At 42.6% G+C, this 16415-nt stretch overlaps 1 protein-coding gene across 2 annotated transcripts in view; it reads right to left on the bottom strand.

Moving 5' to 3' along the window:
- Positions 1-16415, bottom strand: part of CYFIP1 (cytoplasmic FMR1 interacting protein 1) — a 134955-nt gene that overhangs the window by 59134 nt on the left and 59406 nt on the right. Inside the window, exons 11-17 of one of the 2 annotated variants that reach the window (XM_021680622.1) lie at positions 15704-15792; positions 14201-14318; positions 10766-10888; positions 9836-9961; positions 3808-3974; positions 2404-2551; positions 1001-1154 (exon numbers count right to left, since the gene is read on the bottom strand). In XM_021680622.1, coding sequence (XP_021536297.1) covers positions 1001-1154; positions 2404-2551; positions 3808-3974; positions 9836-9961; positions 10766-10888; positions 14201-14318; positions 15704-15792 — 925 coding nt within the window. Of the gene's footprint in view, positions 1-1000; positions 1155-2403; positions 2552-3807; positions 3975-9835; positions 9962-10765; positions 10889-14200; positions 14319-15703; positions 15796-16415 lie in introns of both variants that reach the window. The other variant, XM_021680620.1, reaches the window with a different exon arrangement.

Raw genomic sequence — 16415 nt, 5'->3', positions numbered from 1 at the left:
CTTCTGCAAGCAGAAAAAACTCAGCAGGACAATCTAGGACAAGGAGAGGCATGTGCGAGGTGCCGGCTCCTTCAATCTCAGCCCCGAGCCATGCGGGAGTGGACGTGAGCGGGGGGTGGGGGGGTGGGGGTGACACGGCACCTCACACTAGAGATGAGACATCCACGATGTGGCTGCAAGCAAAGCCACCCTAGACCGTGCACGTTCTCTCTCACAAAAAGAGCAGAGTCAGCATCTTTCCCCTGCTGGTCTGGCATGGACACCACCACCCGCCAATGGAACCTTGTCAACGCTATGAGCTTCTTTGAGGGATTGGGAGGGGGAAAAAAATGTCCTTTTTAAAAGGAAAAATAAAAACCATGTTATTTTATTTTACTTAGGATAAAGATACAGCATTACATGCATATTCAGTACAAGTTTATCTAATGTAAAATAGAAACAAATGAAAAAAAAAAAGTGTCCATCATTTGACAAGTGAAAAACAAAAGCCTTGCTATTTACTCCAAACCGGCAGCACCTGCAGCCAAGATAGAGGCTTCCTGCTCTGAGCAAGCTGCTGCAGCACCAAAGTAAACATGGACTCCACAATGACAAGGGTATCCACCCAGCACCCTGGTCAAGGTGACTGCCGCCTTCCACACGTCACTGCTCGTGGGGGCTGTTTCTGATACTATCACTATCTTGTTCTCAAGCCACATGACAGATTACGTTCGTCTGTGTTTCTGACCTCATATGGGTTACAAAGACTGCATTCAAGTCATAGAGCCAGCCAGCCACAGGCCCATGGCCCTCATCCTAAGGTCCACGGCACATGGAGGGGGCCCCTGGCTGGCCGTGCATTTAAAGCGACAGGTGAGGGAATATCACGAAGGTTACAACACAGGTCACCGTCTGGGTGTGTGAGGGGACCACAGCAGGGGATGGTCAGCAGAAGCATTCTAGACGGTGTTAGCAGTGTTAGAACATGCTGGGCCAGACGCTGGTCAGCAGTATCTCTTACCACTGAAATTTATCAAGTGAGTGTAGAAGAATGACTCTCGATGAAATTTTTCTATGTCCAATATGGTGGGCCCCTCAAGGCTACTTCTCAAGGTTTTCTTGGAACCACTTTTGTCTGCAATGAGGGACTCTAGCATGGTTCTCACCATGTAAAGCTGCATTATCCAAGGAAACATTTGTGGGGGAGAAAATATACACGGTACATTAGTTACACCAAACTCAGATAAACCACAAGAGGAAGACTACTCCGCTATGCCCTGACCAGAGCCAGGCTGGAGCGGTAAGCCTAGCACTACACCAGCTCCTCAAAGTGGGTCTGGGCACCCATCTAAGTAGCCAAGTTGGTGCTGCCTGGGAGAAAGAATCTCTTGTGGAGCAGTTCACCTCCGTGCCATAAACATCAACAAGAAAAACAAATGATGTCTTACCACCAAAGGTTAAAAGAGGCGGATAGGTGTAGGACTGCCTCAGAAACGCGTTTACCACATGCAAGAGTCTTTCCATGCCCAAAGACTTGAGCTGCCTCAGCAGCTCAGCAGAGCTCAAGGACTCCGCCATGGTGCGCACCAGGTAGAGCTAGACACGGACAGATGTGGGGGGAGAGGTGGGAGAGAGCCGTTAGTCACAGGACACACACATCATGGGGTGGGGAGACACACATGGGAATGGAGGGTGGGGAGGGTGCGTGCACATTGGACAGACCCAGGACAAGTGTCCTCCTTAAGTGGGCCAAATGCCTTCCTCCCAGATATTTGAGAAGTTTCACAGAGAGCCAACAATGTGCTTTGCTGGTAGTTCTCTGCAAGACTGGCAGAAGAGATTATAAAAAGCCCCCAAGAGAAGAACAATGAGTAAACAATACTAAGTCCCAAAATGGGAAGAGAAAAGCAGAAGGATATATTAAATCAGGTATGAGAGTCAGAAGAAAGCTGCTTTTGGGGGGCAGAGGGTTGAGCATGCCAGGAGAGAAAACAGCAGTGGTGGCTTAAGACCAGGGACACAAAAAAGCTACATTCTTAAATTTCTACAAGTTTTATCTTCAGAAACGATCATTTTTAGTCCCAACATAAAAAGTATAACCATACATTTAAACACCCACCAGGAAACACAGCGTAAATACAGACACATAGACTTTCACCCACATTTTTGCAATGGAGTCGATGCAGTCAAATTAAATTCTGCATGCAAATGACCAAATCCGAGAATCACAAGGATGTCTTGGCAAAATGCTCCAGATTCACTTGGGCAGGAAACAGAGGAGCAGAAAAGGCACAGGCAATATTTGATCATCTTGAGCAGACAGTGGTTATGTCATTTTACTCCTGGCCTTGCTTACCAACCCTCAGCTCAGGGTTAGCCCACTCAGGGGAACAGGTGGAGCAGGGGAGCAGGGAGGATGAGAACCTGAGTGCTGGAGGGTCCTACAGCACGCCGGGGTACTTTGATGTCGAAGCCGCTCTTGGGGTCCTTCTCGCCCCGCAGGGCTGGGTCATTGAAGGGCTCATGCCCAGTCTCCCAGTCGCACACAGTCTTCCTGATGGCCTGCAGGACACTGAACAGCCCCACCAAGTCATCAGTGAGGCACAGAGTGCTGACACACTCAGGACTTTTAAAAATCACAGCATCGCCTCACCTAACACATACCTCTCAGGACAGCCAACTCTCACATGTGATTTCCTTTGGGGGCAGTGGGGGACGTGGTAATGGACCAGTTCAAAGCGAAATTTTGAATAGATCATTTTCTGGGGGACATTACCAGCTCCAGAAGATCTGACTTAGCTGCAGTTTGCATCAATTAACCTGGAAGTGATGTTTTATTTCCTGAACACTGAGTCATGCAAAAGGTGGAAGGGGACAGACCACAAATATCCACCCAGGGAGCTGAAACTCAACCTCCCTTGGCTGATTTCCTGATTTCTAACAGGAACATGTCACCAACACAACTGTAGGGACTGGGCCTATGTCTCAGACACATTTGGAACATGTTCCCATCCCCAACAGGGCTCCACCATATGGAGACTCCCCTCCCCCACCACAGGCAACCACTTGGTAGATGTACCCATGTGCCTATCCTATTACCTCATGGGGAAAGTTCTGGCTAAAACCTGAGTTACTCTTAGACTATACTTCACATTGCCCATGTGGTGAGCCTCCCATTATGGCAAACGTGAGCAAAATGGGAAGACTCACAGTATCACATTTTATTAATGCTAAAAGTGAAACCAAGCCAGGTGTCAAACACATCAGTTTATAATTTATAAGGAAAAAAATGAAATCAATATACTTGTGAGCCCCAGTAAACTTTTTACATAGATGTCTCTGAAAGACAACTTTAAAAGGCTAAATATTAAGAGAAAACTGCTCAAGACTGCTACAGGATCTCTGCAATATCTGTGTTAGTCTCTGACCAATTTGTAGGACAAGCCAAAAGGAACAGAAGCAAAGATACTGAAGATGACACACTTTGAGATGGGAAATGTGATGCTGGGCTTCCTGTCCCCACAAGCCTGGTGATCAGAATCATCAAAAAAGATTTTGAGACACTCTCCTGCCCCAAGATAAACACACCCTTATCTCTGCGTCCCCACTGCTCAGACATTCTGTAGTCGATTTATTATACATTGCTCAGGTGAGTAATTGGGCCCATCGCATTACATTTAGAGGAAATTCACCAGAAGGGCATCTGGAGGTTGAAGATAGATGCACTGAGCAGATTTATGAAAATCTAACTATACAGTTGTTCAAACCTAAGCTGATTCTACAACTTCGGACTCTGAGCTCACAGGGAGGTATTACGCTGAGGCTGACCTCTGGATGACGTTCTTCTTCTTCTTGATGGCCTGCCTGAGTGGCTCCCGGAGAGTAACCTGGGAAAAGTCCTGCAGTGCAGCATAGACGGTGTGCCGGATGGCATGGTTGAACACACTCTCCATCCTGCCCATCAGCACCTGCAGACCTTTGATCATGGCGATCACCTGCAGGGGGACACACAACTTTCAGTGTGGTGGACAGTGACAGGAGATGGCTCCTTCTTAGGTGACACCAAGTTGCACCTGGAAGCTGCCTCTTTCTAGTGCACAGCACCTCTCCCTGGCCTCCCATGTTTTTGCTCTGAAGCTGCTGCCCTGTAGTTCTTCCCAAGAGCAGTGAGCTCAGCTCTAATCCAGCAGCTGTGCCTGTGCCTGGGTCTGACTCCATTAGACCATGAGCGCCTTGAGGACAGGGATGGATTTGCTTGGCTTGGCATGAGCTAACAGGGGTGTTTGGTAACTCACTCAGAACACTCCCAAATGCATAAGGGCATACCCCCTGTGAAGGACTTTAAAGGATAAAGAATAAAACAGATTCATGAAAGCAAATATGTTATTAGCTGGAAAAGAAAAAAGAAGTTATAGCCCAAATCCCATCTGTTAAACAGTAACAGCATGCTGAATTAATATGCATGAGAAGGTCTGGAAGGAAATACACTAAAATGCTTAAAGTTCATGTCTGTGACAGCATCACAGACACTATAACGCCCTCAAAGCACACTCGTGTATTCTATTTGTCTGCTTTAGGGATTGGTTGGATGGTTCTCTAATGAGGGGAAGAAAAAGGAAATTTCTATGAAAAAAAAAGCAAATGCCCCAATTCAAATTCAAACCGAACAGAATTCAAATTCAAATCAACCTGAATGAAAATGAAAATACTATAAATTCAAATTTATGGGATGTAGGAAAAGTTACGCTAAAAAGTAAATTTGGAGCTTTAGAGGAAAATCTCAGGAAACAAAAAGTCTGACAATAATAATCTAACATTCATCATAAATCTATAAAAAGAATAGGAAAATACACGCCCCCCCCAAACTAGAGGGAAATAAATATTGACAAGTGAAAATTAACAAAACAGAAAACAAGCAAATCATAGAGGTGATCAACAAAGATAAAGCTGTTTAAAAAAATAAGTAAATAAATAATAGATTTGACAACTTTTCCGCAGGACTAATCAAGAAAAACACAGACAAGGCACGAACTACGAGCATTAAGAATGAAAAGGGGGGGGGCATTATCACACAGTTTACAGATATTAAGAGATTACGTGACTGTATCAGCACAGGACAAACATACAGATCAATGGAATAGAAACAGAGTTCAGAAATAAATCTTCATGTTTACAGTTAACTGATTTTCAGCAAGTGTGTGAAAACAATTCAACAGGGAAATATTATCTTTTCAACAAACAGTACCCACATGCAAAACAATGAAATTGGTCTCCTGTGCAGGAAAGGGTTAACTGGTGATGCCTGGGATGATCAAACCCTCCAGATTCCCAGGGAAGGTCTGTTTTCAGGACTGGCCCATGGTCAACTCCTAGGAACTGAGCCCTGAGCCCTGGGAATAGTCTGCCTGAAAAGAATGTCTGTGTTCACCCAAGGCTCTGGGCCACTGCAGTACCAGCGTGACGAGACGGTCTACGCCAACAATGTCATGATGGTGAACACCTATGTCTGTACTGGGAGTCTGGAACCTGAGTAGCCAAGGTCAGTCACGAAGGTGTGTTGCATGCCAACACTACTGACCCCCCAAACAAACCTGGACGCTAAGATCTTGGGTAAGCTTCCCTAGTTGGCAACGCTTTCCACATGTTGTCACCCATCTCTGCTGGGAAAAAGCAGCACATCCCGCACAAGTGCGCTAGTAGGGGGTACCCAGAAGTTCATACCTGGTTTCTCCTGGACTTCACCCAGGTGCCTTTTGCTGATCTAAATCTGTCTCCTTTCACTGTAATAAATGATAACCTTGAGTAGAACAGCTACTCAGCCCTGTGAGTCCTTCTAGCAAATCAAGCCTGAGAGCAGTTTTAGGAATCTCTAACATAGCCCCTACCTCACACCATACTAAAAAATTAACTCAGAATGTATCACACATTTAAATTTAAGAGGCAAAACTATAGAATTCTTAGAAGAAAACATAAGAATAAATCTTCATGACTTGGGTTGGGAAATGGTTTCTTAGATTTAATATGAAAAGCACAAGCAGCAAAAGAAAAAAAATAGGTAAACTGAACTTTATAAAAATTAAAGACTTTATGCTTCAAAGGACCCCTTAGGAAAGTAAAAAGACAATCATAGAATGGAAGAATATAAGTCATATGTCTGCTAAGGAACTCTTATCTAGAATATATAAAGAACTCAATAAGATAAATAATCCAATTAAAAAATGGACAAAGGATCTGAATAAACATTTCTCCAAAGAAGATATATAAACTGCCAAGAAGCAAATGAAAATACGCTCAGCATCATTAGTTGTTACAAAAATGCAAATCAAAATCATAATGACATACATTTCACATGTAGTAGGATGGCTAGAATCAAATGACAGAAAATAACAAGTGTTGACAAGGATTCAGAGAAAGTAGAAGCCTCATACACTGTTGGCAGGAATGTAAAATAGTGCTGTCACTTGGGAAAGCCCATCTGGTAGTCTCTCAAAATGTTAAACAGCGTTATCATATGACCCTGCAATTCTACTACTAGATGTATACTGAAAAGAAATGAAAACATGCATCCATACAAAAACTAGTACACAAAAGTTAATAGCAGCATTATTTGTAATAGTGAAAAGGTAGAAACACCCAAACTAAAAAATCAGCTAAAAAATAAATAAAATGTGATACATCCATACAATGGGATGGGATTCAGCAATGGAAAGAATAAAATACTGATACATGCATGAACCTTGAAAACATGATGTTCAGTGAAAGAAGCCAATCACAATCAGCCACATATTGTATGACTTCATTTATATGAGGTGTTCAGAATAAGCAAATCTACAGAGTCACAAAGCAGATTGGTGGCTGCCTAGGGCTGAAGGGAGGGGAGAATTGGGGGTGACTGCTAATGGGTGTGAAGTTTCTTTTTGACATAACAAAAATGTCCTAAATTTGATTGTGATTGTACAACTCTGTGATTATATATATATATATATATTAAAAAAAAGCACTGAATTTTTATACTTCAAACAGGTGAATTGTATACTGTGTAGAAAAAAAAAAAGATGAGAATTTATGAAAAACTTTATGACAAATATTAGAAAATTTTAAAAGATTCTTTGAAAATTCCCTGAAAATATAACTTACCATCCCTGAAAATACAACTTAACAAAACTGATACAAATAGAAATAGAAAATGTCCATGGTAAAGAAACTGAATGTTTCAAAAACCATCCCACAAAGGGAAAGCTTCACCAGTAAATGCTAGCAAACACTGAAAGAAGTAACATGAACCTTACACAAACCACTCCAGACAATACAAAAAAGAAGGGAGACCCCTGAGTTGTTTTATGAAGCCGGCATCCAGAAAACTAGAATGGAAGGTTATAAAAAAGTAATGTTACTCACTACACAGGTGTGGGCTGTGTGCAGTGACTTCCTTCTCTAAAGTACACTATGAAAAGGATAAAGCAGGGGTGAGGGGAAGGTGTAGGGTAACTTCCTAATAGAGAAACCTGACAATACTTCCTTGGCCAGGTGAGCAAGGTCGACACCAACCGTGATGAGTTTGTTGACAGTATGTACCCTTGACGTGATGTGATGGAAATGATGCTTCACCTCTGTGGTCCTCCTTCCCCAAACCTGTAACTCCAGTCTAATTATGAAAAAAAGTCACATAAATAGCAACTGAGAAACATTCTACAAAATACCTGACCAGTGCTCCTGAAATCTGTCAAGGTCATCCAACACAAGGGAAGTCTGAAAAATTCACAACCCAGAGGAGCCTAAGGAGATATGATGACTTAATGTAATGTGGGATCTTAGATCAGAACTAAGACATAATGGAAAGACTGACGAAATCTGAATGAAGTATGGACTTTAGTTAATAAAATGTACCAATACTGGTTTATTAATTATAACAATACTAATGTGAAATGTTAACAATAAAGAAAAATGGGTGTGGGGTATATAGGAACTCACTGTATCATCTTTGCAATTTTTCTGTCAACCTAAAAATATTTTACAATACAAGGTTTATTTAAAAAAGTGATAGCAAAGACACTCTCACTCATTAAGTTTGATATAAAAATCCTAAGCAAAATACTAGCAAACTATATCCAACAATATATAAAGAGGATAATCTGTCATGACTGAGTTGAGTTTATACCAGGAATGCAAGGCTACCTTAACATCAAACCTGATTTAAAAAAAAAAAAACTGGGGGGAAAAAACCCTCACAATCAATGTAAATTCACCACATTAATGGAATAAAAGAGAAAAGTCACAAAAGTACCTCAGTGGATACAAAGTGTTAATAGAATTAATATCAACTCATAATAAAATCTCTTAGTAAACAAGAATGGAAGGCAAGTTCCTTACTGATGAAGGTTGGCTATAAGAAACCTGCAGGAGGGGCGCCTGGATGGCTCAGTCAGTGACACGTCTGCCTTTGGCTCAGGTCATGGTCCCAGGGTCCTGGGATCGAGCCCGGCATCAGGCTGTCCCTGTTCAGTGGGGAGTCTACTTCTCCCTCTCCCTCTTCTGCCCCTCCCCCTGCTTGTGGTCTGTCTCTGTCTCAAATAAATAAATAAAATTAAAAAAAAAAAAAAAGAAACCTACAGCAAACACATTATATGGTGAAATGTTGAAAGCTTTCCCTTTGAGATGAGGAACGAGACAAGGATGCCTATTTAACAAGTAGGGGTTCCATCCATTGTGATTAAAAAAATAAATAAAAATGGAAAGTTGGGATAAATAAAACTGCCATCATTTTCAGATGATTATTATATTGGTAGAAAATCCAATGGATAATTTGTTACAATTAACAAATGAGTTTAGACAGGTTGGCAGATATAAGAAAAAATACAAAAAATAATTTTAATTCTAAATATCAATGACAAACATTTAGAAAAAATTTAAAACCTATCATCTAGTATCAAATACCTAGAAATAAAGCTAACATAAGATGTGTAAGAGTTTTACAGATTATAAAAGAGAAATTAAAGAGAATCTCAATAAATGGAGGGATAGACCATGTTCATAAAAGGCTTACTATTCTAAATTTATCAATTCTCCCTAAAATGACCTATAGGTTTATTCATATCCCCATAAAAAATTTCAACAGGTTTCACTGTGAGATATGAAAAAAATGATTCTAAAATTGATATGAAAATACAAACAGCAAGAATAACCAAGGAACTCTTGAAGACAGAGAGCTTGCTTTACCAGACACAGACCAGCTACAGTAAGTACGACAGAGGGGCATGAGGGGCGCCTGGGTAGCTCAGATGGTTAAGCATCTGCCTTCGGCTCAGGTCACGATCCCAGGGTCCTGAGATTGAGCCCCGCATCAAGCCCTGCATCGGGCTCCCTGCTCTGCGGGGAGCCTGCTTCTCCCCCTCCCTCTGCTTCTCCCCCTGCTCATGTTCTCTCTCTCTCTCTGTATCTCTGTGTCTCGAATGAATAAATAAAAAAATTAAAAAAAAAAAAAAAGAGGGGCATGAGAACAAGGACAGACCAATTGACCAATGGATTAGAACAGGGAGAAAAACACACTCATACATGAATGGTCACTTGATCCACAACAAAAGTGAGATAGACTCCCTCTGACCCTCCCCCTCTCGTGCTCTCTGTCTCCCATTCTCTCTCTCAGATAAATAAATAAAAAATCTTTTAAAAAAAAAAAAGTGAGATAGAGCAGAGGCAGAAGTGTTTTAAAAACTAACTTCGGCAGGCCACGTTGCTGGCTCAGTTAGAAGCGACAACATGAAACTGTGCATTCAATTTTACTCAAGTTTTTGCCTTTGCTTTGAATGGGAAGGCAGTCTGAGGCCAGAGCTGTGGAGGAAAAGAAAGCAAAGCGCACCTCCACCAGGGCAAACTTCTCCTCGCTGGTGTAGTTGTAGCGGGTGGCACGCTCATACTCCTCGGCATTGTCCGGGCAGTCCTTGTTGGAGTACTTGTCCGTTGGGTGCACAAGTTTCCATGAATACTGGTGTGGTCAGAAAGGGGGAGACATCCACACTGAATGCAAAATGCTTACGTTCTGGTCATACTGACATGACTATTCCCGAAGCGACCACAGGCCAGCCTTCTAATGTTAGCTGTATCTGAAAATCACACACATGCATGCATGCTCACACATACACTCACACACCAAGTCCATCCCCATAAAACTGCAAGACATTCTGGCCATGTGACTTCAGGTTTAAGAAATACATAAGGTAAAATGTCCTGGATCTATTGTGTTGAATATCTTAAGACTAGGTATTTTCTTCATTAAAAAAAAAAAAAAATCAGCCTTTCAAATGATCACGTACTCATCCAACTTAACAATTTTTATCTGGTCAAAATAAGCAACAAAAGGAAAAATCTTCTATGACTTACAGGTATCCAAATCTTCATATGGCATCAGAAACTATTTTACTAATGCTAAACAAAAGAAACCGATGGCTGGAACTCCACAGAGCAAACATTTTTTAAAAATGAGAATTAAAAATCATCATAAAGGTATGTATGTTTTAAAAGATGAGGCCCTTTTTATTTGTAACACACATAAATGAAATGTACTTTGAGCCATCTAAGAAACATTTATAGTGATAGAGATTTTTATTTCTAGGATCAAAGATAAAAAGCCAATTTGTTCTTGATCCAAAGACCAAAGTTAATGCAGAAAAAATATCATTTAGTCAATTTCTTGGGTGATTTTGGGAAGAAAAGCACTTCTAACCAACCAGGGGTAGACGTTCTTTCAGATGTCGGCATTTGCAGACAAAAGCAAGTACAGAGTGCCTACCACTTCCATCACATGAGCACTCCACTGTGACAGCAGCTGCAGGCCCTGCAGGGCCAGGTCAAACAGCTTCCGGTACTCAGCGTCCGTCTTCTGAGCCTCTTGGCGGCCCGACCCTGTGACAACCTAGAGCACCACAGGAACAGCAAGAAGTCACCCCATTATCTAGAAAAACCAGTTAGGCATTTCCCCAGGACCTAGCAAATCCACTAGGAATCTACAGGAAAGGTGCATTTGTAAAATGATGAAATGATGGGGGCATAGGACCCTTTACCGCAGCAGAGCCCTGACAGTGGACATTCTGCAGCTCTCCAAGAAGAGAACACCTCTGCAGACGGTGCTGGAGGCATCTCTAGGACATGGTGTTAACAGAACCATGTGCACAGTTAGGCGTCTACTTAGCTAATAAAGAAAAACATGCACATCATGTGCATCTGCTTATATCAAAAAATGAAAACTTATATTTAAGAATGGTTACCTAAAGGGCAGGAAGGCATAGGGTGGGGAGGAAGGCAGACTTCTCTGAATATACCTCCTTTTGTACATCTGACTTTGGAACCACATAAACATGTAATGGAATTATGACAGAAAATTAAGTTATGGGACACAAGCAATCCCTAAAACTCAAAAGCAAGATGAAAGCATGAATTAAAGTGTGTACAGAATTGGGTTCATGACCGCACAGAGGAACAATGTAGTGCAGGTACCTGACAAGCTTTTTTGATTACAGTGTAGGTGCCTGGCATTAAGCTTTTGATTGCCACTGGATGCCAAATGGAGGCATCCATTTCAAGGACATCCATCTAAAATAAACACAGTACCAGCTATACAAGTAGATAAAGAGCCAGGCAGTTCCATTTATGAAGCTCCCCTCTTAGAAAGCTCTGGGTGACCTAGTAACTTATCACTTGTGTGACCCCACTTTAGTGCCCTAATTCCTGCTCTTATGTTTGAAATTTGCCAATAAAGAGTAAACCCATGAAATCCTAGGTACCCCACCCTGGGCCCCAATAAAGGCAGAGTCTCAGATCCACACTCCTTCTCTACCTGTCACTTCACTTTGTGGCTCCAGGCATGCCATGTGCCTTCCAGAATGTGTAAGTAATAATCCTTCTTTTTCTCAAAATTCCCTGATGGTTATTGCTGAGGTACATCTTGCAAGCATAATAAGAACCACAGGGGCATGTGCAGCTACAGTTTTGGCTCCACTTAGGGAAATGTCTACAGGGCTGCTGAAGATAGGGGAGTCCTTCAGGCATCACTATCACTATAGGCTGAGACCAACACAAAACAAACCACTTCAAGTGACTCTGAAAAACAATGATTTAAAGGAAGGGAAGAGGGAAGAGGGAAGGGAAGAGGGAAGGAGAAGGGGAAGGGGAAGGGGAAAGGGAGAGGGGAAGGGAAGGGGCAAAGAAAGAGAAAGCAAGCCCAATGATTTGATCTCTATCCCTGGAGGGAGAAAATTTAAGGGCAAAATTAACTTAAAAAATAAACCTTAAAACAACTTTTAGTAATTATATTGTCATTATAATACTGTAATGTTATATATTACAATATATAATTATATTATTTCTAATAATTATATTGTTATTGCAGTGTTAGTATTGCTATTTTAAGACTGCTAAGTGTATACTAAGACATCAAGTCAAAATACGCTGTAGTCATTAAGAACCAGGATTCTCAGCTTGAAAGGGGGAAAAAGGTGGAAACTGAAGTAGATTAACTTCAAAACGGGACTCCAAAAAGCTTGCCACCTTAGATGATGCTAGAAGATCAATTATTTGAAAAACGGATACATGTAGCAACGGAATCCAGCTCTGACCTGTCTCTCCTGAAGGAATCATACTGCAGAGCAAGGCTCAGCTGTTAGGAGTTGGAAGGAGTGAAAGGACTAGAAGACCATCATGTCACAGCCCTAATGAACTCATACATTTGGCAGTGGACAATGGCTATCTACACTCTGGAGAGAGACGGCCAGACACTCTACCAGTCTGCAGCACGGCCAGTGAAGGGCCAGCTGTACTGAGAGGATGCAAGCAGTTTGATCAGGCCTTCAGATCTAATCATCCACGTAGAGGAAGCACAGGGGACAGAGGTCACGCCATACGACCCCACAGGAAGCAAGAGAGATGGAGAAGGGACACATCTTCAAAGAGATATACCAACCAACTACAGTGTATAAAACTCATTTGGATCCTGAGGCAAATCAACTTGAAAAAATAAAACCATCTTTGAGTCAACAGAGAAAACTGAACAATGACTCTGACATTAGGAATACTTGATTTTTTTTTAGGGGTGATAATGGGATTACAGTCATGTGTAAAAAGAGCCCTTATCTCTGTAAGACACATGGGAAACCCAAAGGAGAGGGTGGTTGGAACCTCTAATCTATATAGGGATCAGAAGCACATGGGTATGGAGTTGCTTTTGGGGGTAATGAAAATGTTCCAATAATGGACTGTGGTGGTAGTTACAGAATTCAGTGAATAAACAAAAACCTCTGAATTGTACATTTTAAATGGGTGAATTGTATGGTATGTGGATTAAATCTCCATAAAGCTGTTTAAAAATAAGCTGAGCAGAGCATTCAAAGATAGATCTCTTTTTTCTTATTAAAAGGCACTACAGCAGACATCAGAGGGAAAACAGACATGCTGTCAGGTACACCTATTTTAAGGGTAGAAATCAACCCTACATGTCGTCTGAGAGCTTCCCAGAAATTCGGTTTACAGCTATATCAGCCCCTGCCTCCGTCTCTACCCTGTGGGCTGTGCTGGCAGCTGGGGAGACACTGAGACAGCCCTCCTCCTGGGGGAGCTGGCCATCAGGGGTCTGCTTGGAGCTAGCATGTGCTCTGAGCCATCTGGGCTTGTCTTCCAGTCATTCCGGTTACACGATGGCTAGTGTTTGCTGGGTGGAGGACAGGGGAGCTCATCATCCTGCAACGTGTGGGGCCAACACACAGAGTTGTTCCTTCCAAATGTTAATGATCCTCCTGAGAACCCCGAGGGACCAGAGTCTCAAAGACCAGACCTGTGTATGTGGTCTCAAGTCCGCAGGTCCCTCTAAGACTATGTGTAGCACGCATACCATGGACCATCGCTACGTCCCTGACCTCGCGGCCCTGCCTGCTCACATGTGAGACGTGACATTCCCACCGCTCTCTGCACTCAGACCTCCCCACTCCTGTCCACCCCACACACTGGCGGGCTGGCTGGAGCTGTGCCTGGCAGGTGGGGAGAGTGTGACCAGCCCGAACAAGGACACAGAAAACCCGGCTGCCAAGTGGGAACACAGCTGAGGGACAGTGCTTCCTCCTACCCACAACTCCAGGCCCTCTTCTGGGCACCTAGGACATGTCCTCCCATCCAGCCAAAGGTTCCCGCACACCTGGCCTGAGGTACCGGCACAGGCGGGCACCGAAGGCCCACCTACCTCGCTGTTGCTGTAGCGAGCCAGCTCTGAGATGAAGCGCATATGGTCCTCCCGGATCTGGATCATCTGCTCGCAGATGTTATACTGCGGGCTGCTGCTGGACGACGTGCACGTCCATCTGGCAGGGAAGGGGAAATGTGTGTTACCTGAAGAGGTGCCTGCAGAAGATTTCTGCTTCACCACGGGGGGTGGCCGGGGACACACGCACAGCAGGCACACAGGATGGCCCACTGGTCCTGCATGCTGGCAAGCACACAGAGGCTTGGAGAGAACATGAATTCTTAGCAAAGAAACAGCCGGGCCAGCCCCATCCCTCTGTGCCACGGTCACCGTGCTACCTTCTCATATCTGTTTTAGAAAAGGAATTGTAATTTCTCCTTCATCAGCCAACTACTTTCAAAAAAGCTGAGAGCTGTTGCTGGATTTAGGGCACTGCATCACCCTCGCACGGGCCCCTTAACACACATCTTTATCACTCACATATGAAAATAGAAGCTACAGTAGGAAACAAGTCCGCCAAAGACTCAGAAACAAAAGTTATCCTTACTGGGAACTGAAAACTGACGTTACTTGGAAGTTAGAGAGTGCTGCAGTAACTACCTACGTGCACAACACACCATTTCAGCAGCAAACAGGCAATTTAGTGGAAAAAAGTTTATTAACAAAGCTGCTGGAGCTCTCGGGCAGAAAGCATGGGCTTTGGGGCTCCAACCACTGCTCCCTCACACTCAACACCTAACTGGATGGCATATCAAGTTCAATGGCAGATTTATTAAGAAATAAGCTAGCATAGAGGTCAGCAAACTACAGCACAGGCCAAATACAACCTGTGTTTGTACAGCCCCAGAGCCATACAAAATGGTACTTACGTTTTCATTGTTTAAAAAACAAAACCATGACAACAGCAAAGAAGAATATATGACAGATACCACATGTGGCCTGAAAGTAAATACTTCAGAATTTGGGGACTACACTGTCTCTGTCACATAGCCATTGTCGTCTTCTTTTTTTAAAAAAGAAAAAAAAAAAGCCTTTAAAAACATAAAAACCATTCAAAGCCACTGAGGTCTTACAAAAACAGCCCTGGGCTAGATTTGGCCCTCAGGTGATAGTTTTAATAATGTCTGTGACATAAATGCAAACACCGCCCTGCCCAGCAGGGCTGGTTGTTAAGCATTTACCAGCACACCACTTGTTTGAGCTCATACATTCTCACCCCGTTCTATCCAACAGAACTCTCTGAGATGACGGAAAAGCTCTGTATCTGTGCTGTCCAACACAGTAGCCTCTACTGAACATTTGAAATGTGGATGTTCTAACCAAGAAAATAGCTTTTTTTTTAATGAATTTAAATGTAAGCAGTGACAAGGCCTACCACATGGGGCATTTGGTTCCAGATGGTTAAAAATGTCAAAGGTGTTCTCTCTAGATAAATAAGTGTTATAAAACCACAATGACAACACTTGCAGAATGTTCCAACTGGACAGCTCACTCTCCTCCTACCGAGATTTATTTTCCTCATAGTGGGCGCTGGTCTTGATGTATCTTGCCAGTTCTATTTGCATGTCCCCAAACAGTGGAACCACCTGGAGCTGCTATATTCAAAGAACAAAAAAAAATAAAGTCATTATGTATGTTTAGTCACCAAATACAATCACAAGAATGAGTAATGCTGGTAATTACTATGGGCTGAAAACTAACTCTGTAAATCATTTACTAGAAAAAAAAAAACTGTAAGGAACTTACATATTCACTTTAAGAAGGACAAAATACAATTTAAGAACCAACATTCATAAAACCAATTCAAACATTAAAATTAACCTTCCTTGTTGCTAAATACACACACAAAAAATCAATTTGCATTTCTACATACTAGTAACAAACAGAAAATGAAAATCTAAAGAGAAACAATTTGGGGTACCTGGGTGGCTCAGTCAGTTAAGCAGCTGCCTTCAGCTCAGGTCATGATCCCAGAGTCCCAGGATCAAGCCCCAAGTCAGGCTCCCTGCTCAGTGGGGAGTCTGCTTCTCCCTCTGCCCCTTCTCTCTCGCTCACTCTTTCTCTCTCTCTCTCAAATAACTTGCAATAGCATCAAAAAAACCCTAAAAGATATATCTAACAAAATATGGTCAAGACCTCTAAATTGATCTATGGAATTGATTTATGGAATCCAAACAATATTCCAAGAAAAATGGTTTATGGGTAGTGTGTATAT

This window comes from Neomonachus schauinslandi, chromosome 9, assembly GCF_002201575.2.
Source record: "Neomonachus schauinslandi chromosome 9, ASM220157v2, whole genome shotgun sequence".
Classification (NCBI taxonomy): domain Eukaryota; kingdom Metazoa; phylum Chordata; class Mammalia; order Carnivora; family Phocidae; genus Neomonachus; species Neomonachus schauinslandi.
Note: the sequence above shows the minus strand (reverse complement) of the source record. Positions and strands in the feature narration are given on the sequence as shown.